General features: G+C 38.1%; 2 protein-coding genes across 2 annotated transcripts in view; one reads left to right on the forward strand and one right to left on the reverse strand.

Annotated features, from left to right (window-relative positions):
* LOC123982275 (coxsackievirus and adenovirus receptor homolog) overlaps positions 1 to 1,478 on the reverse strand; it is a 12,197-nt gene extending 10,719 nt beyond the window's left edge. The window contains exon 1 of the mRNA XM_046067715.1: positions 1,376 to 1,478. Coding sequence (XP_045923671.1) covers positions 1,376 to 1,478 — 103 coding nt within the window. The remainder of the gene's footprint in view (positions 1 to 1,375) is intronic.
* A 4,475-nt stretch (positions 1,479 to 5,953) lies between these two features.
* The window catches only part of si:ch211-127i16.2 (probable flavin-containing monoamine oxidase A), a 40,780-nt gene continuing 24,369 nt past the window's right edge, over positions 5,954 to 22,364 (forward strand). The window contains exons 1-8 of the mRNA XM_046067367.1: positions 5,954 to 6,178; positions 6,296 to 6,383; positions 7,797 to 7,977; positions 8,524 to 8,638; positions 9,514 to 9,671; positions 10,807 to 10,896; positions 13,491 to 13,575; positions 21,553 to 21,653. Of these exons, the coding sequence (XP_045923323.1) occupies positions 6,061 to 6,178; positions 6,296 to 6,383; positions 7,797 to 7,977; positions 8,524 to 8,638; positions 9,514 to 9,671; positions 10,807 to 10,896; positions 13,491 to 13,575; positions 21,553 to 21,653 (936 nt within the window). The 5' untranslated portion in view covers positions 5,954 to 6,060. The remainder of the gene's footprint in view (positions 6,179 to 6,295; positions 6,384 to 7,796; positions 7,978 to 8,523; positions 8,639 to 9,513; positions 9,672 to 10,806; positions 10,897 to 13,490; positions 13,576 to 21,552; positions 21,654 to 22,364) is intronic.

Consider the following 22,364-nt stretch of genomic DNA (forward strand, 5'->3'; position numbering starts at 1 on the left):
TTCCATTTGAGGATTATGGAGGCCACTGTGCTCTTAGGAACCTTCAGTGCAGCAGAAATTTTTTTGTAACCTTGGCCAGATCTGTGCCTTGCCACAATTCTGTCTCTGAGCTCTTCAGGCAGTTCCTTTGACCTCATGATTCTCATTTGCTCTGACATGCACTGTGAGCTGTAAGGTCTTATATAGACAGGTGTGTGGCTTTCCTAATCAAGTCCAATCAGTATAATCAAACACAGCTGGACTCAAATGAAGGTGTAGAACCATCTCAAGGATGATCAGAAGAAATAGACAGCACCTGAGTTAAATATGAGTGTCACGGCAAAGGGTCTGAATACTTATGACCATGTGATATTTCAGTTTTTCTTTTTTAATAAATTTGCAAAAATTTCTACATTTCTGTTTTTTTCTGTCAAGATGGGGTGCTGAGTGTACATTACTGAGAAATAAAATGAACTTTTTTGATTTTTGGAAAATGGCTGCAATGAAACAAAGAGTGAAAAATTTAAAGGGGTCTGATTACTTTCCTTACCCACTGTATCTCTTAGCAAAGCGAACACAAAGCAGCTTTTTACTGTTTTCCCACAGATTACGTTAAAGCTTAATAAGACAAACTAGATTTTATGGTTTGAAAATGTCTTGAAATAACTCCATTAGAAGGGAGTATAATGAAAAACCTATTTTCCTGATTCAGTTTGGACAATAAAGTACTAAATAAAGCATGATCCATTAAGATAGATCAAGATCAGAAATAAATGCAAGTGCACACTTAATAAGAGACCTAGAATTAGACTGGAACGGGCTTTTCAATGTATGTGGCCCACAGGGACTCAATAATTATGCTGCTCAGGGATTCAAGTGTTCAGTTTAGCATTAGAAGTGTATTTTTGTATATTAAAAGTGTAACAATTATAAAATGAAAGATAATTAGTGTAACTAACTGTACAATGCTTTTACGCCAGTGCTCTTATTCCAGCTGTTACATGTATGTATTAATGTACAAGTAAAGAAACAATAATACTACTTAATACTCTTTCCATAACGAAAATTTTCCAAATATACTTTTTTCAAACTAGATGTGTGCAGCTCAGTCTATTAAGAGCCCCGCCCTGAAGAAAAAAAAACATATGAGCTCAAATCCCTGGAACATTAGGGAGTCAACAATCATCTGGAGGCATAATCTCAAATCTTGATTGGACAGACAGTGAACGCCATGGTAACACACGGGGAAGCTTACACCACTGAGGCCTACAGCTCAGCAGCGTTCAACAGGGAAGAGACATGAAGGTCTCAATGAGAGATGCTTCATTCCATACCAAGCTACGCAGTACCAATACAGTGTAGTAGATAACAAGGGCTTGTGTGTCTGTATTGTTACCTGTGCTCAAGAGACTTGCAGTGAATAAGAAGAAGGCGGACAACCAAGGTGGACAACTGAGGAAGAAAGCCAACCTCAAACGACTGCAGCTGTGTCTGAACATAGTGGCCTTGTTTAAAATAAAGCCATTAAGAGCAAGTGGTTAAAAAGACTGAGACAGAACAGACAAACAGACAGAAAATACAGTGTCTTTACATGTACAATATACAGTTTATTGGCATATTCTCAGCTGGTAGGAACTGTGAGCTTATAGACAAATTTATAAAAAAATTTAAAAGCAAGTTTATATATTGCTATTACCTGAATGCAGATACTACATCCAAATGTCTGGCAACGGAATACAAAGCAATAGTGTGCTGCCTGCTACAGGAAGCTCCTCCTTTACTTCCCCTTTATTACCATAAAACCTTCTGATTGGATGGTTAAATCAGATCAAAAGCACCTGTTTTACCTGTTTAGGATGTTTACTTGGTATTGCTATTCAGCTGTTAATATTGCCTTTAACATCCTATAACTTTCCCAAATGCTTTATCATTACCACAACCACAATCCACAGTAATCCCTGCTTAAACAAGTGAAACTTGAGGAGCAATCCTACAATTTGATGGGGTTTCGCATGAGGTGGCTGGAAAGTCAGGGTGGTAATTTGATGAGCACTGAACTGCACTGAAAACAAAAAATCTTCAAAACTATGCTGCTTTGTCTATAGTCAGACATATTTACTTGTTTGTTTGTCTCTATGTCTGTCTGGAAATGGTCACATCGGTCATTAACTTAACTTTTAAATGATTTGGATGAAAACAAACAAAATAATTCAGTCAAACATTTTAACTTGAAAATAAATAGAAAATCATCTGACTTCACCTGCATAAGAAAACACACAGCAACTGCACCCGCCCTCTAATTTGTTGCATACACAATACATCCCTTAAAAACCTTTCATTTGTTAGATGTCTGTGGTTTCAAATAATAAGGAAGACAAAGAGAGAATTTGAAGTCTCAAGTGACAAGAAACTGGTTGCACAGCCAAAAACATGAGCCAGCAAGGTTTGTATATATAACCAGGATGTCTGGAAAAAACTGCAAAGCTTAGCTCTGTGCCAAATCTACAAGAAAACTGCCTTTATAAGTGAGAAACGGCTGGGTGTCCTTCAGCAGAAACATGCAGAAAATAGATCAGCGATAAAGGATAAAGAATTTTATCTCCAGTTGTATAACTCTCTTGTAGTCACCACATTTATTTTAAATGCTTTGGGCAATTCTTGATTGAAAAACATCTATATATATATATATATATGGTATAGAAATACAGCAAAACAAACACACAGACAACAAATGCAAAGGAAAAAACAACAACAACAAAAGAAAAAACATGGAAGAGGAAAAGCTCTATAGAATTTACTACATAAGTTATAAGGTATTGACATTTACCAAAGTTACCCTGTTAAACCTTTGACCGTTCACTCTGATTTCTTTATAAGGACTAACAACAAGTTTTCAGAATTTCTGAAACAGTCAAAAAAGTATATAGAGATGGCCTGAGCTTCATATATACAATGACCCTAGAAATGACAAACAGCGGGGTGAAGTACTGTTTGAATATAGGTTGTAGAATGATGTAAAAATTAGACATGGCGTCTTTAATATATTTTATAATCTGATAGTGAAGAGAAGTAGCATTTTATGGGACATGATCCTTTAAAAAGTGTTGCAATTGTAAAAAACAGAAAGAAATGAGAAGTCAGGAGCTGAAATGTCTGCTGCAGTTGCTGAAAAGAGACAAGGTTATCATTAATATAGAAATCTCTTAGAAAGATGATAACCTTCTCCCTCCTAGTGGTGAAGACCGGGTCCCCAAGACCTGGTCTAAATGCATGATTAGAGCATACTGAAGTGTCCAGGTATATTTTAGGGGCTTTCAATATTGATAACACCCGAGACCAAACCCACAAGGTGTTTTGGATTATAGGGTTATTCCCGTATGCGTTTTTAAGCCATTGGTGGACTGTTAAGGAGTGCTGAAAACATTTATATTTAAAGCCACCAGCTGCTAAAGCAGTGCTGTCAGAGCCAGAGCCAGATCCATCTAAAAAACAGCTCTGACCCCACACACCCACTCTTTTCAAAATTTGAACGGTTCAGTTCAGGAAAGCAATATTTGTCTTTGAATGAGGTGGAATTTGCATGGAGAAGTTACATTTAAGAGCTTTAAAAGCATGAAACTGATACTCCTCATGTTTTCCCAAGTACTGTTATATGAAGAAATGGAACCATTTGAACAAACCTGTATGCTATCCGTCAAGCACATCAGATGGACAAAGTCAGATTATGTTAGATTAGATTCCACGTTGCTGTCAGTGTACAACGTTTCCTTGTGCTGGTGTATGCGACTACGTTATATACACTGCTAACATACTGTATGTTGTGGAGTATGCTCTCCGCAAGTATCGCTTGCATTGGATGTCCATGATGGTGGGGAACTGGGAAAGAGTGCAGACTGTGTCATTGTTGATGCTGAGAAGGCACTTCTCCTCAGTCTCACCAGTAAACTTTATAATGTTGTTGAAGAGGGCTCAGCATACAGCCCTGAGGGACTCCAGTATTCAGGGCCAGAGTGGAAGAGGTGTGGTTGTCCAACCTCACAGACTGGGGTTTGTTGGTTAGAAAGTCCAGGGTCCAGTTACAGAGGGAAGAGCTGATGCCAAGGTAGTTTGGTTTAGAGGGGTTTCTGTCAATGAACAATATTATCATGTAGGTGTTGTTGTCAAGGTGAGACAGGGTTGTGTGAAGTATTGTGGAGATGACTTCCTCTGTTGACCGGTAATTTTCAACCTACATTCATCGGGTGGACTCCAAATGAATGTTATAATTGATACATTTCTCCTGGATGTACAGATAGACAACTGTTCCAATCCAAAACAGAACAGGCCATTGAAACCCATCCCAAAGTGAAGCTACTGAACTCAAGTCAGGATTCAGAAGCTAATTACTGGCTATTGAGATAGCATTCTTACCAAGCGCAAAATCTGAATAAAACACACAAGAACACACGTATCATCATAATCACCATTTAAATAAAAATATATGTAACCATAGTGCTAGAGTATTTGGCCTTGCCTAAGCAGTTTGGCATGATAGACACCTTCATGCCTACTTTAGAATTAATGTTTGTTGCGCTAGAAAACAACTTCAGTGTGGAAAAAGACCAATCCAAGTGAATACATCAGGGAGTTTCACTGCTTGGATAAATACAGGAGTGTTATATTATCTCATTACCCTTTTTCAAATAAATTCATCAGTTCTTTGGACCTTGATCTGAATGTCCTTGTCACTTTGTAACCAACTGGGAGAAACTGAATCAGTCACATAAAACTCAAGGTCACAGTTCGTGTTTCATAACATAGACCATAGAATTTGTACACTGTTATAATAGAATAGAGATAGATAGAATAGAATAGAGTACACCTCTGTGCTCCTCAGTCATATTATATTTGGCACATATAGGAACCGCTTTGGTTTCTATTTACATGCTTTATGTTGCAACATTAACATTCACTTTTTTTATTTCAATTTGTCTGTTTCATTGGCCTATTTCTAATGAGTAGGTGCCTTCTTTTTCAAATGTTTTTTGTTTGTAATTTCAGTTTGTAGGTAATTCTTTCAACTTGATACACTTCCTTTAGTGTCCAGTCTCTTGTAGAATGTGTATCCTTGCTGAGGCAATGTCCAGTTATGCATTTCCTTGCCATAACCAAAATATAATATAAGTATGAGTGTCTCCAATTTTCAGGCATACTCTTAGTGCTGCATTCTTAGGATTCATTTGCAGGGATATTTCTACAACACCATTTATAAAAAGACTTTGGTCCAGAAGTTCATGAACTTGGAACATAACCAAAAAAAACAACAACATGAAAGTAGTTTGAAGATTGTTCTCTACACTTCCTCCAGCTCCAGATAATTTCATTGGGTTAAGGTTTATTTTCTTCCATGTTTCATTCTATGTTCTCCAATCTCAGACTCCCATTTATTTTTAATTTGCATAGGACTGTTTTGTGCCATACTGGCAATAGCTTGACATAATTTTACTTCTGATTTACTGTTAATTACTCCACATCTTTTAATTGTAAATACTGAAATACATAACTTTTACTCTTCTGTCTTAAAGCAGAAGTTGCTAAAAAGTCATTGTGGACCAATGTGGCCTTCAGTTCAGATTCACTCACACATATGTCAAAAATGATTTGAATAATAATTAAAATAACAATAATAATTTGAAATATAAACACATTTCCATAACATTACCACCCACAGTGTTATGACAAACCCACTGCTTGCAGAATAAGTTACTAGATTATAAGTGATGAGTTTACATTAATATTTTGAATATTTGCATTATTTATTTAGTGTTACAAATGCACTTACATCTGACAATGTCTCTACTGTTGAAAAATCAAAAGCCTTCTCCTGGCTTTTATTACTGGAATTTACACAGCCGATGCTCTGCCAAGTAGGTCACAAGCTCCAAGTTTTTCACAGTTCCAAAGTGCACTATTATGAAAGCAGCCCAGGCTTTGAAAGATAACCTAATTGATAAGGAGAAGAAAAGGGAACACAAGTTGGACTCCACGGTTTAACAGCACACGCTAAGTTGGCACAAAAAACGTAGTCACTAGAGCCTGACTATGACTGCAGAAATTTGGGACGTTATTATTGTTGGCGCCGGACTTTCTGGACTGAGTGCAGCTCATTTGCTCAGAAAACGGAATGCCAAGTTGAGAATACTGATAGTGGAAGGAAAAGGTTTGTACAATTGTATCATGATTGGAAGCAATTGGTAACCTGAAATGGTAAGTCATTTTATACTGAATTCTTTTAGTGTGGGAAATGTTGAATGCTCTGAATAAATCATTTCTGCAGATCGGGTGGGAGGTCGCACATTGTCCACTGAAATACCTGCAGCCAATGGTGTTGATTCCTGGGACCTTGGAGGGCAGTGGGTAGGAAGGTAATGTTAAAATATTACAGGAATAATAAGAGAGGAAACCAAGACAAGTCATGCTAAAGTACATTTTTTAATAGTCACTCCAGATGAGTCTAGGATATTTATCATTATATTGCATGATTATGTCTTACAGGGATTTTCTAGTTGACAGTAACATTTTGCTCATGATAGGACTTAGTTGTTTTGTTAATGATGCTGAAACCCATTTAGAAGCATTTGAAATGCAGCAGAGTTGCACTGAACATGAGACAAAATTAAATCAGTTATTCTGGAGTGGGCTACTAGTATGCAACTGAAAGTCCGATAGACCTTGTCATTATGTAGTCATAGGAAACAGTGCAGCAGATTATTAGGGCTTCTAATATCAGAACAGGCAGAACATTAAGACCTTAGGGAGATTAGCTTTATTCACATGAGCATTGTGACAAATGAACTCATTGATGGGCGGCCCAGTGGTGCAGTGGTTAGCACTGTCACCTGACAGCAAGAAAGTTCTGGGTTCTAAGCTGCTGTCCGGATGTGAGCTAAGAGTGGTTCCAGCCAAGGAAAAGCGGGTAAAGCTGAATGACAATCACACTATCTTGGAGATAGAGGATTTTGAGTTTTAGAATCAGAATCAGAAGGAGCTTTATTGCCAAGTAATGTTTTACACATACGAGGAATTTGCTGTGGTGATAAGGTGCTACAGGTAGACAAACATACAGTCAACATAAATAAATGTAGAAATATAATAAATATGGAATGGAAGAACAACGTGACAGATATATACATGAGCATTATTTCTGGGTCTGTGCCGTGCAGAGGTAACGCAAGAGAAAAGAATACTGTGTACATATAAATATATAAACTGACAACATAAAAATATACAACAACAAATATCAACAACAAATATGTGCGACGTGCCAGGTCTGAAAACAATATTAAACAACAAAAAAAAAAAAAGGTCAATTACAAAAAAAACAATTAAGGTCCCCATAATTGCCCATTTATCAGAAAATCTTTGATTAAGATTACTTAAATAAAAAGATGAAAAGGTTTCTAATGTGTTATAGATAGATTCAATGATATCAGGACTGAGACAGTACTACTGAATATAGACAAACTAGAACTGCAATTTTTTTTCTTTGATCTATTACCTGTGTTTGTATGTTTCTATACACACACACACACACACACACACACACACACACACACACACACACACACACCCTCTTGTGCTTCATGTCTACATTTGACCAGATTTCAGATTTTTCTGCCTTCGCAAAGACTGAAAGCAATGTTGCATTCTCAAGCCCACTTCTCTAAACTCAGAATAAATGCATTTATTATTATGCATCAGCTGAAAGTCTCATAACCCTAGAGTAAATCCTGAAACACTGTAAACATAAACAAAAAATGGCTTCCTGTCTCTTTCAGCACGCAAACACACATATTGGACCTCATTAAGGAGCTGGGCTTAGAAACCTTCCCCCAATTTAATAGTGGCAAGAAGGTGCATCACATGGGTGGGCCAGGTGCCAAAGTTCGCACCTACAGAACAAGTATACCTGCTCTATCTACAGTGGTGCTAATGGATCTTACCCAGCTTATGTGGAAGGTGAGTCATCAGACTTAAACAGCAATATTCTGTACTCCCCAGTGCTTAGAAATGTCTGACAAGGATCAGCTAAATAACTACAAGTATCAGTGGGCGAATACTTACAAAGCCAAGGAGTGGTTTAATTAATTTCTTGTTGACATTTTTATGTGAAGAACAAGATGATATACAGCATATCAGCAGACATACAGTAGTTCTATAGAGGCCAGTTTTTACAACTATAGCTGTGTCTCAATTCATATATTTTGTAATCAGCCTGTTCAATACCCTGCTGGGAATCAATGTGAAGTCCCAAATGGATGTGGTAATAATATTTTACATTTAGGATGCAGTGTGCTTATGGACTGATGGGAAAAGAGTACATTTAACCCAACAAAGTACAACATTTCCTTCCAAGGATAAATGGTTAGAGTAACAGTGGGAAGTAGAAACTGTGCCCTGCTAGAATCATATTTGTTTTTTTATCTATATCAATGGGATGCTTTGGGTTCACAGTAGTAACTCATCATGTGTGGGTGTGTTGTGGTGACTGTATTTTGCACTCAGATTGACAGATTGTGTGCCACAGTATGTGTCCAGGATCCTTCAAAGACACCCAACGCTATTGAGCTAGACAGTATGACCCTGCACTCGTACATTGAGCAACATGCGTGGACTTCAGGTCAGTGTTAGGAGTAGCTTTAAATATCACCTCCTCTATCTTCCTCAACTGAGCATGTTGAGTTCCTTCTACTTTGTGTTGACTCTGGACAACATTAGTAATTTATGTTAGTAAAGACATTTGATACATTCTAACATACATATCTGACCCTCAAAACAATAAAATAAATTTTGGTAACAGCATTTTACAAATCTATGACAATCAGTCAGAGTGAAGTAAATGTAAAAGTTTTAGTAGTTCATATAGTAGCGGTTGCTATGCTAACAACCTCTCATTCCAGAAGGTGTAATGTTGGTCATCATTAGTGTGTTAGCATGCTAATATTTGCTAACATTCAAATTACACACAAAGAACAGCTGAGGCTGATGGGATTAGTTTTGTAGGTATTTGGTCATTCCCAACTGTACAACATTGTACAATACTGAAGTATTAGATACACTGAAAATGACCTAATGATGTGTCAAGGGACCAACAAAGTCATTATCACCCATCCTCTAACAATATTGAAATATTAAAAGTCTATATTTTAGTGTGGTTCTTGTTCTTGGAGTTTGTTGTCAGCACAAAAAAATTTAAAAGTATAGATTTTTATTCATGCCTACATGTTTATGCCAAATCAAATTATACATTGCGGCACCAGATTTATTGACTGACTAAAAGTCATCTACATTTGAGTTTAGATTTGATTCGACTTGATTACAGGAATAATGATCATTATCCTTTCAAGTGTCTCTTTGTTAAGTATATCTTGTCTGTGGTTTATTGACAATGGTGATGATACATACCTTTATAGAACACTGTCATTGCAGGGGAATGCATATATTTACCGTGTGTGTAAGAGCAACAGTCTGTGTTCATTCATCCCTTTCTGCCAGAACTAAAAGAGGAGATGGGAGTGTGCAGCAGGTCTGTGTTTGGCATTGAGCCATCACAGATGTCCTTCCTATTCTTCCTCATGTATGCTGCAGCAGCTGGAGGGGTACTGCAGCTGTTAGAGAGCTCTCCGGGTTGTGCTCAGGAGTTCAAGATAAAGGTACGCAGCTCATTACTTTCCTCAGACTGCATGTTGTTGACTTGAGTGCTTTTTCAAAACTGGAGACCACATTGGATTTTTTCTCTACTTTAATAAAACTTTGAATCCGGCCCTTCAACACAGTCTGCGTATCTCAGTCAAGCCCCTGTCCCAACAAACACCTTGCTTTACCTTGCCTCGAGGCATCATCGATTGGGACTGTTTAAACACACAGCTGTTGTCTTGTATTGGATTTTACTATTTTCTATGAGCTCCCTCAGCATGAAAGTTATGGTTCCTTACAGTTCTATTTTTGTGCTATTGCTTCTGAAACATCTCTCCCATCACTGTGGTGGAGTGTAAATGGCTGAAAGCCAAAAAAGGACACACTTAATGAAAATGGCAACATAGCCTTTCTACAGTAGTTCCAAACTTGTGTATTAGCACATTTCCTTCACTTCATCTGCAGATATTTTCTTATTAAGGCATTTCAGCTATTTCCTGATGGAATGCTTGTGAGTAGCACTGTGAATATGACAATGCCACAGATGCAGTTAAAACAGCATCAAATGTGAACTGGGATGGCCCTGCTCTTATCAGTTGTATATGATGAATGTTTCTAACAGAGGTACAACTCATCTCTCATCTCATGCAATATTTAACCTTGTTTTGTTCTTCCTCAAACACATTTTGAATACATTTTCATCTGAAATGTCATACTCAAGTCAGTACTGCTTTAGTTGTGTATATTTTATTTTGTCCTATTATAAAAAATGCGGTTTCTTGCATTGGAAGAAAATAGTTCCCACTGAAAACTGTTCACAGCCAGTTCTGGTTATATGCAGAATGCACCTTTCTCTTGAAAGAGATGTTGCTAATGAGTTTTTCAAATGTCATTTATAATTGCTTGAGCACCAAAAACAAAAAGTTTTATTGCATTGGGGGTGTCAGCAGAAGTCCTGGAGGCAGGTGCATGGAAATCATGGCATATATTAGAGAATTATCTGAATAGCTGGCCAGACACCACCGGGGGTTTGTTGTTTTGTAATTTGGGTGTAGTGACCCTTTTAAACTTCCAGCACTCTGCCCACCTAAGAAAGGAGGGCGTCTATGGGTTTTAAGCTCACCTTGAAGAGAAACATCTGTCTCTCCACAGGGAGGCACCCAACAGCTTTCAGAGTGTCTGGCAGAACGCGTTGGGTGGAAGAATGTCCGGCTGGGTTCTGCTGTGACGGCCATATGGCAGGTACAGTACAGTAACAGCTCAATCAGGGACTGATGAGGCGCAACAGAGTGATAACAGCTTCCTCAGTGGGGAAACAGGCCGTCTCCTGTGAAGGCACTGTCTGTTCCGCCTGACTGTCTCCCTTATCCACAGCTGAGAGACCAAGAAGGCTCAGTGCACCCTTAAGTGTACAGCTTGCATGCTATATACTGTTTATTTCTACTGTTAATGTATTTATTTTTGATGATTATTATTTTTCCAGCTTAAAATATTGCATTTTGGTTACTGTATGATAAAATATAAAATTATTGAATTATAGACTATGAAATACTGAATTGAATACCAAATTCTACTAGTTAGGAGAGTCTTCATTTCCTATTATGCTGTGGAGACTTGAAACGATTAGTCGATTAATCAATTAGCTGATGCAGAAAAAATATTGCCAAATATTTAACTAACTAATTTGTCGTTTGTCAATCATCAAGCAAGTTTCTGATTTTCTGGTTTATATCATGGTTAATTGAATAGTGTTATCACACATAGAAATATTAATGTTTAAACCTGGACATGCTACACATCGTTAGATCGGTTAGATTCTCCACAATTGATTCAATTTTACGGAAACAATTCAGATCTTCTCGTCTGGTAAACAAGAGACACGAAAAAAGCCACATTTTTATGCAGGTGATTTTCATGCTGGTTGAAATAAACAGTTTGATAGTAGGCTATTTCCCTTCTTTTTTTGTGTAAAAGGTATTAAAGGCCTGTCCCTTATAAACGCCTGTACCAAATATAGGCAGGGTGAGTACAGTGATTAAAGCAAAAGTTGTATGGTATTTGGGTTTTGGATATATGGTGGGAAAAAATAAGCAAACTGAACATGTCACTCTGGGTTCTAGGGAATTGTGATGACTATTACTCAATATTTTTGACACCTTATTAGAGCTGAAACAATTAAAATTAAAATTGGTTGGTTGCAATAAAGCACAGGTTCTAGCCTTTCTAATGTTTTTTTTTGTGTATTTTCTGTGATAAAATACTTAATATCTAAACAGGCAATTTCAAGATTGGGCTAAGGGAAATTTAGGTTGGCAATTATTTACTTTTTTTATTGACCAACTGATTAAGAGATTAGTCATGAAATTCATTGGCAGATTAATTAGTAATAACAAAAATGATTAGTTGTGGCCCTACATTTTATAGACTAAATAATAAACCTAAAACAATAATTACAGTTCTTTGCCCAAGTACACCACAATAATAATCACAATGAGAATGAGAAAAGAAACAAAAATAATAATTAGAAGTATTTTCTATACCCACTTATCATTTGCAGGACCACAGGAGGCTACTGCCTATTGGGATATTGTGCATGTGGGTGAGAGGCAGGGCACACCCTTGACATTTTGCCCGTCTATCACAGGGCTAACACATATTGACAGATAGACACATTCACACTGACGTACACAGCTATGGGCAATGTGGAGTTTCCAGTTCACCTAAGCTGAACTGGAGGACCCAAAGGACACCCTGTGTCGTGGGGAGAAAATGCAAACTTCACACAGAAAGGCCCCATTCGTCCTGGTTGGCTTCACACCCGGCGTCCTCTTGCTACAATGCAATAGTGCCATGCATATACAAACCAAAAAAATAAATAAAATAAACATTAGATGAAAGTGTAAATGAAAATAAATTAATTGGCCTCCTTGCGACTTTGCGGATTGCTTGTCCAAACTTGAGGAGCTGGGGCACCTTTCATTTTTCAGCTCTGACCTTGAAAAAGCTCACAGTCTCTGCTCTGAAGAGCTGAGGGTTGTTACAGTGGTGCTAGAAAATATAAACTCCCAATTACAGAGGGGCTTTACTGTGTTATCGCCTTGTGAATAAAAATATATATATTTTTAAATAATCCTAAAGTTAGTGGAGAGTCAGTCTAGAGAGCTAAATATATAGTAAATTGAATTCCTATTTTTAGTATCCAAGAATTTCTAGTTGTTTTGCAGTCTCTGAAGACTCTGAAGAGCTTTCTATGTTGCACATGACGTTCTGTGGTGGGTGAATTTTAATTATCACCGGAGGCTTAAGTTAAGTGGAAATACATGTGAGACCAAGGGAGTTACAATGTCATTCAACACGTAATTTGCATAGATTACTACCATTATCTCCTTCGATCAGCAAATTGACAGAATTCACATCCATAAACTGTTCAATACATGCTTAATAAACACAGTCTCATGCCTGGGTATGTATGACATTTAATGACTTGTCGTGAATTGATTTTTCAAAGGGGCATGGTTTATGTTTAGACATATTATAAAACATGTCTGTGTTAATGTATGCAGAGATTCAGAATTTGGCTCCAAAAAGGTAATCATTTAGCCAATGTAATTTCAAATATACACACTTCTATACTTAAATGGGGTCAGCTACTGAAAAAGTAATGACTCCGGTTAAGTTAAATACAGTTTCTGCATACTACTTAAAAACAAACAAAATCAGTCATAAAATCCCACCTATAAATAGCTCCACTGACCCAAAGAGGATATAATCTGCTAAGAAATCTGTGCAACTTGCTTATTAAATAATGCTGCATTTCTGTTTCTGTGTTTCAACAGGATGCTGAGTGGGCCAAGGTGATGACCGCCACCAACAACTTCTTGTGCAGAGCTGTGATTATCACCTGCCCCCCTCATTTGGCAGGTCAGTGTGCGTCTCTCACCTCTGTCGACTCGCGAAATGAAATTCTCACTGATGCAGGAGGCAACTTTCCTCCTCTCTCACCACGTCTGTCAAATGTTAGAAACTGTGCATCCATGCAGCTAAATCTTTGATATTCCAAAATCTTTATGGCTCTGGAGTGTGGCAGTCACTTTGGCTGAAGTAAAATATGTCTAAGGTCAGGCCCTGGGCTGAGGAATTGCCTGGATTGGATTTTGAACCAGAGCAAGAGTTAAGGGCAGAACTTTAACTCTGGGCTAATGTGACATTCGTTATGGTTGGCGGTGGGAAGTAGAAAGTGACAAACACGTCATTACCGACCTCTCTGCAATCGAGCTACCAGGGAGGGAAAAATGTTTTTTGGCTGTTTCCAAGAACCAGAAAGTTCTCATTGAACCAACTAACATAGCATTTAAAAAACATACCATGTTGAAAATCAAACTTTGATGTCTTTTTTAATAAACAGCATACATTACCGAAAATATAATGTGTTGACTGTTGGTGTAATGTTGTGTTGACGTTCCCAGTCATCATGGGCCAGCATTTGACATCACGTTGTGCAAGTAAGTTTGAGAAAACATATTCAACGCATGAGTAGAATCCACTTGTTTTTTTCCCCGATCAGAATAGAAACCCTGCATTCCAACTCATAAATCAACTGCAGGGTAAACTTGTGGCGACTTGGGGCAGTTTGGTTGGTGCTTGTCACGTGTAGGACAGATACCAAGACTGGAGTCGGTGCTGGCTGATGTTGAGGCTGGAGCCGGGGCTAGTTTTTGCCAGGTTTGCAATGGGCCGAAGCTGAATCTGAAGCTCGTGCTTACTCTGGGTCTATGCCTGTTTGTACTAAGCTGGCAACAGATCTGTCACTCAAAGCCTCATACCCAGAACCATGGACCATGGCCAGGATCCTTAATGAGACAGGTTTGAGAGCAGTGTTGAATTATGCAGCATGGATTGCTCTGGCTCCGATGCCACAGTGCCACGCTTTGGCCTTAAATCAGTGAGGGGATTGACAGTGACTTTCAAAAGCCAAAGTCAAGCCAGTGATTGAGAAGTCATCTCTCCCAAAAGGAGTTGGGGATAAATTAAAGAAAGGATTGCTGCTTGAAGACATCTGTGTGACATGTTTCATTTTAATTTTCTAGAAGTGGGTAAACCTGAACAGCTTTCTAGTTAGTGGGGGAGCGACGAAGAGAGCTTAACACAAACAGTGGGAGTGATGACAGTGACTGTAGATGATTCCAAGCCTCCCTTGGACAGTAGAAGTGTAAAGCATTGTTCACAATATCCACAACCTCTCGTGTTTGGCTCTTCTTTAACAGATGCTTGTTTATGACATTACTAATTAATAGTTCAGTCACTTGCTTTTGAATCAGTCAATGGGTAGATGGATGGATGAACACAAAAATGAATACCTTCTGGGGTCTAAGAGTCGCTTGGCATCAAAAGACACCACCCATGCATTCACACACACACACACACACACACACACACACACACACACACACACACACACACACACACAAATGCAAATGCTGGATATGAGCCGTGTGTTTGCTAATATATCACGTTTGTCCTGTTCTTGGCTCCTGGATTTATCTCCGCATTCATCCATCCATCTTTTATAATGAGTTCCGTCAGATTTTTTCTCACCTTATTTTTGTAACCACTTCTCTCACTCACCTCAATGATTTATGAACTGTTTGGTTTGACTGCATATGAGACTTCTATGCACAAAAGAGATGAGCTTGGAAAAGAGAATCTTGGCCATGTTTTGCCTTTTTAAAATGTGGCTGAAGTATGTGCATGTTGAAGTCAGGCTCCCGTGTCTGTTCAGTCTGAGACTGCAAATCAGAATATTCTAATTAAGCGTTCACAGCATGCAGCTGGAGTATAATGCAATTAGTTGCACAGTCTAACATTCAGCAATAGTAACAGAGACAGCTCTGCAGTTACTAAATAAACATTTTGTTTCAATGTGTTTTTCTGTCTCTCTTTATCAAGTGGAACATTCCTGGCAGAGCATGTTAACTGTGTAAGGATATTTATTGTAAAGTGGGCAAAGCTAAAGTTCTTGACATCACTTGCAGAAGTCGTTGTAACTGACGATATGGGAGATTCTATCTGATTGCAAACAAACTAGACAGGAAGCCAAGCAACACTATATCTGATGCTGCCATCTATCTTCTCATGGAGGAGGAGCTGTAATGACAGCAGGCATGGGCAGTGGTGAGGAAACTATTACATCTGCCACTCATGGTTTAGTCCAGAGATTTGTTTACACTAGTAGAAAACAGGTAAGCACTGCATTAGCATTGATTTGCCAACTGACACTGTGAGCCAAGATTCTAGGCCAGTATCCGCTGTGCTGTGAATGAAACTAATGGGGCCTAATTTAGAGATTAAACAGGAAGTGGGAGCTGAAGTGATTGTGGAGATAACTAACGCTATGTGATTTTTATCTTGCTGAGTTTAAACTCTGTGGAAAGGAATTAAGCTATCTGTGATTTTTTTCTCTCTCCTGATGAGCAATATAGCAAGTGTTGATGAGCAGGCAAATGTGGCTTTGCAAAGCGTTGCTGAACAATGTAAAAGGTTAAAATCTCAGAAGGACATTCCATGGTCAATACTCTCTCCGAAAGCTCTTGTCATTTCTGTGTGGAGCCTGACAATAATGGAATTTTGAAACCTATTCTGACATTCACAAGAAACAACAGGGTAACAATGGATTGTCCAATACTCATTGTTTAACATCAACACACAAACTTAACAGGAACATTTGTTCCCAAGAAAGATCCTTTAAATTTGGTTATCAAAGAATTGTTACCAAGATATTTAGTCTACTTAGTGTGACATTTTATAGTGAAAAATAAAACGCTAAACCTCTAAATAACCTCTAGCATAATTTTGTAATTTCTGTACCGCAATCTTTTGCCAACATAAAGACTCGTATGCTGCATCTGTGTATCTATTTCTAACAGTTCTACTTATTAAGAGAGTTTTAAAAAACGCTTCCTAAGTCCCTATAAAAAATTAATTACACTTTACACTCAAAAAACCATCTGATCTGCTTCCTCAGAACTGTGTGTGGTGTGGTCTGATTAGATTTGACTGACAGTGGTTCCTCTCTGGGAGCGTAAGTATACTAGTCCATCAAATTAAACACAACTCATCTACAATATACAGTGCTCTGTTCCACGAGCATTTCTGGCTATCTTGCCTTTATCATTGTGGTAAATGGTGAATAAAGCATGAAGTTGATAATTCAAGTCGTCAGTCAAGAAGTTGCAATTGTCAGTCAAATCCCTTTTTTTTGCTGTGTCATAGTACACAGAGCAATGCAGGAGCAACCGCTTGGAAGGCTGTAAACAAACAGCAGTCAAAATGACCAATCCATAATACTAACTGTGATGGAAGTAGAGAAGGGTAATGGAAATGGAAGGCAGCACAGAGATGGACAACGAGAGGAAGGGTGGCAGAACTTGTGTCTGTTGGCTGCTCCATCGCCCTCAGCTTCAGTGCTGAAGGTCAGTGAAATCTGCTAAACTACTTTTAAACCAGATGCTAGTCTGACCTCCTCTACTACTGGCCACTGACGCACATTCTCTGACTGTGTGGAAGTCACATCACGCATGATGAACAAAAGCATAAAAACGTGGGTCTTACTGGTAAAACATAAGGGTAATGTAGACTACTATAGGAGTCTATGTCTGTGGGTAAGGTGTACTGAAGAAAAGACATCAGTAATATAGATGAGGGTTTCTAAAGATGAAAAATATCTATAGATATTGGTATATTGGAGGTATATTGGTATCCTCACTAGAGAAGATAGACAGAAATATCTCATGTGAAAGAACCGGTACTGTTCTAATGTTGGCAGATAATAGTGTGTTCATGTAGAACCCCATCAATTTTAGTAAAAAGCTGATTAAGAAAAAAAAAAAGAAATAAAACATTTTCAGGGTCTTTAATGGGTAGTCTAAATGGAATGCATACTCTGTATGTGGTCCACCAGCTATGTTTAGTTTCCTATTTATTCATTGGAGATTATAAGCCATCCAGTATATAAAACCACAGCTAATTCCTAAACTAACGAGGTGAATTTTCGCCAAAATGGTCATCCTCCTTGAGTCTCTTTTTGGGTAGACCAACAGCAGAAATTATTAAGTCATGTCAGAACTATAGTGTGTGTGTAGAGAGATGGGGGAGGGTGTCTTCTGCTACTAGAGAGCCTTCAATTTCAATTAGTGTCAAGGGGCTACACGCGTAATTCAATAAAAAGATCTGAAGATAGAGGACTCCATTTTTTTGTTAATCTATTTATGTATAGAGGAAGGAATATATTTTGGACATTTGTTAATCCTATACTATTCTTTATCTGTCACATATCTCGTGTGTTTTGTGTAAGTTGTTTGCACCTACCTACCAACCTACCCACCCTAACCTAACCTAACCTAACCTAACCTTACCCGGAATCTCATTTGGAATGAATGGTTGGTGAATAGGGCTGCCAATTTCTGATGACCTAACAGATTTATGACAGTAAGGGGAATTTTTATGCTTTGGTATCCCGTTGTTGCCTCATTCTTTTGAATGCTGGGAGTTGTGGTATAAGAGGTTCTGTCTATTTTGACTATCAAAACATCGACACATTGGAGTTGAGGAACATTAAGTCTCTTACTCTTAACATTGATATTTGTTTCACATGAACATTATCTTGGCCACACACCTAGCAAGAGGTTATGTGTGTTATTACTTCTTCTTCTTCTTCTTCTTCTTCTTCTTCTTATCTACAACAGGTTGTTATATCACTCCTCTATTGGCTTTTCAGGATGAAAGAGATGATCCAATTTTGCAGTCTACACAGGCACAGCTATGAGCTAAACTTCAGCTCTAGCGTTTGCTGTTTTCATATTTTTTTTAAAGTTTCTGTGCACCGCTCTTTATAAATTGTCATTCAAAAACATTTTTGAATCATGACCCCTTTGATGTTATGTCTTGATTTGAGTGGCTTTTCATGTTTCACTTCCCTCATCCTTCTGACAGTGAAAGACACTGAAAGTGCCTGTGCGCTATGATAAAAGTTCAGAGTGAGAAAGTAATGGAAATTTCGAAGCCCCTTGCCGAAGGCAACCACAGTTGTGGCTTACAGGTCAGTGACAGAGGAAATTGAGAAAGCAGGGTCAACTTTGTCCACTAGTGCATTCACAAAATATTAAGAGAGAGAGGATCAAACGCCACAGTATTTTAAAAGGACAAAGTGAGATTACAAAGACAGAAAGACGATGAAAAGATGAAAGGAAACCACTAAGGGAAGCAGCATCCTAAGAAGTCAGACGGTCAGGAAACAGCAATTGTGCACATTGCTCTGGAGCCATAAGATGCTGAACTTGCAGCTGTTTTCTAAAAATGTCCAAATGAGTGATGCAAAAAGCTGTACTGACAAATGACTACTTCAGACAACATTGCAAACTTGTGTCAACATCCTTTAGAGGGAATTTGTTGTCCTGCTCCACATCTGGTCCAAGATTCAGTCTGTCAGTCTTTTTTTGACCTAAAGCAGGGATTCTTTCACCTCAATGGTTCAGGGATGTGGATGTTAGGCAGGTAAAATGATAACCATGTTATAGCATGCTTAGATTTGCTAAATAGCACAAAACACCAACAACCAAATTATTAAGTATTAAGTATTTGACAAATTGAAATTTTTGAGCTGATAGTGGCACTAGAGGAAAAGTCAGGAGAAAAAGCTAGAGAGCAACTGATTGTTTATCTTGTAAGTCTGCTAACATCAACTCCAGATTTATAGCTAATGTCTAAACATGTGTCTGTGAAACCTCTGGCTGTGAGTCGACAACTTTGCCAACACAGGCAAACATCAAGTATGTGCAACAACACAAGACACAGCAAGCCAGCTAATACTTACTAGTTCAACAGCAAGAAGGCCAGCTTGGTATCTTTCTTGCATCTTTTCAGCAGTTTTATCTTACGCCAACTAGTAAAAGCCATATTTACTCTTGCACGGTCTCTTGCCTCAGCCACTTTTTTCATCTATCTCGCTTTCAAATTCAAATTAGCTTTATTGGCATGAATGTATAGCAACAATATTGCCAAAGCTATATATAAAATACATAAGGACAATTAATTTCATACATTTCATTAGATAAGGAAATAAAACAGCTTCCTTTGACAACGTCTTCTTCGCTCTCTGCACAGCCTCTGTCATGAAATCCATACTGAGAAAACCGAGCTGGCTTCTTCCAAAGAACTTACATTGTACATTATATACTTTTTGCTTCTTCTTAGCTTGCTTGCTATAAGGTTGGTGCTATAAGGCATTACACCGTTGTAGATTTCCTGATTGTTACAGTAAGCTCAGCGTGCCCGAAGTGGCAATAACAGAGATGCCATTCTCCCTATTACAAGTCAGTGTACCATCCAAATGATTTTGGAGCTGTTATTTTAAGATACAATTACTACATTATGTGGCTAAAATTGTCAATATGTAACACACCCACTGACCTCTTCAACCCCGGAGTAAATAAAATAATAAGAAGCTTGCTTTTTGGAGGATTTTGCTATTTTTCCTTGTTCCTAGCATCAGACAAAGACACACAAATTCACTGTTGTGAAGTTGAAGATATTTTATCATTTTTCTAGCACCTCTTATATTGACACAGAGAAAATTCTCAGTATATATCCTGTGAGGAAGCAAAGCCATATAGTGGATAAGGTTTGTAATTTAGGCCACCTTTTTAGAAGGAAGAAAAGTGAGGCGCCTTCAAAAGTACAAAAAGTCTGGAATTGCTGGTTGCCTGAAAGAGTGCAATAGTGTTATTTTGTCATTTCTGCAAATGTTTGATGTCTGTTTACAGTACACTGTCCCTTTTTATCAGCTAGCCACCTTTTGAGCATACAATACCAGATTTGTGTTCTTAATCTTATGTTATCTAGTTATATATAGATATATAGATATACTGACATCCCACTGAACCTGTTTATTCACATCATCTTGATTTAACTGTGATGCTGAGTTGTGATGAAGTTACATGAACTTATCATAGCAAATTTGTGCATGTAAGAGTGGATGACAGTGTTGTCACGATAGAGCACTTTAGTGCAAAGTCAAAGGAATAAGATGCCAGAATATGTCTCATTTAGCCTACGGAAATTGAACATCTGCCTTTCTTGCTAACAACTTAGATGTCTTTGGTGTCAAAACAACTGGCATTATGGATATGACACCACTTGACAGGTCTTAAGTCATGTGTACAGTGCTGTCAGTATGACGTCTAAGTGACCATGTCAAATTAGTTTGGAGCCACTTATCATGCCACAGTTTTTCAATTTTACTGCTTCAGGCTCATCAATTTTGTTTAGCATTAAGGGCATTATTTTGAGGTTGCTGACAGGCTCTTGACAGTTTCTAAATGATGTTTCACATCTTCCACTGGTTCATTCATTAAAAGTCTGGCTTGTGGCCAGTGTTGCTTCACTTGCCAGAGCAAGCACAGAAGCAGTCTGGCTTCTCTGCATGCGTGACATACACTACCTCTAACGGTACTGATGAAGTTAGTTGACTGCTCTCACATCACTGAAATGTAGCTTTTACAGATGTAAGTGCTGCGATTAGTAGCCTACTCTGGAGCACAGCAACAGCCAGAGTAGTATTAGGTCATGGGGATTTCTTTACAAGAAATTTCATTAATGCTTTAATGCATTAATCAGTGATTCAAGATAAAACCATTCTGAGCAATAAAGGGATTAGCTCAAGTCTGCTATCCATCTTCACTTATTTTTATTTCCTTCTTGTATTCTGTCTCACAAATAAAGCAATGATTTGTCCTACATGTTATATATAAATGAGACCAGGTGAGACTGGGAATTTAATGGAACTAAAAAAGCATGCACTCATTAGGATTCATGGTGTACATGTCTCTGTTTTTTCCTCAACAGCAAAGATCCACTACCAGCCCGCCCTGCCCACCCAGAGAGAATTCCTTACCCAGAACATGCCTGTTGGCCACATGATTAAATTCATTATTACCTACCAGACGGTGAGTAACAGATAATAAATCACAATTGAACAGACGTTTACGTGAATAATAATCCACATGCAACAATCATTTTAAGCAATCATTCTTTGTCTTCTAAACAGTTGTTGCAGCTTCAACATATTTGACTTCAAATGGTTTATCTGTAAATGAAGTTCAGTGTTTCCTCTGCTCTACTTCTTTACCCAGTGTACTGACAATTACAACTGACGGCAAAGGCCAAGGTTTGTAAGGTGCACATCGGGAGGGACTGGATGATAGTAAATCAATGTATTCCACCAGTTACCCCTAAATAACTTTTAACTAACTTACTTGGTTGGTTTGAGAGGGAATTGGGTCGGTTTTTCTCACACTGTGGTCAAAGCAGCACTTTTCAGTGTACTGAATTGTGATTTGTTCAAGATTTAGATTTGTTCACTGAATTGTTCGGTGCTCAACAACTGCTGCCTTGTTGAATCTTCTAACCCTTCCCCTGTGCATGAGCAGCACTTCTATGTAGCACTTCTAGATAGGTAATGTATCGACTAAATGTTGATATTGTGTTGGGCCGCCACAAATACATGAATGTATGGGAATAAATTATTTAATTAAGAAGTAGGTTGGCCATGGTAGATAATAAAATTGTTCATAAGCAAAGAGTAGACCGGAATATTACCCATCAAACTATCAATAAGCTAGACACAATTTATACACAGCACACATATATTGAAAGAA

The sequence above is a fragment of the Micropterus dolomieu genome, linkage group LG13, assembly GCF_021292245.1.
Source record: "Micropterus dolomieu isolate WLL.071019.BEF.003 ecotype Adirondacks linkage group LG13, ASM2129224v1, whole genome shotgun sequence".
Taxonomy (NCBI): Eukaryota; Metazoa; Chordata; class Actinopteri; order Centrarchiformes; family Centrarchidae; genus Micropterus; species Micropterus dolomieu.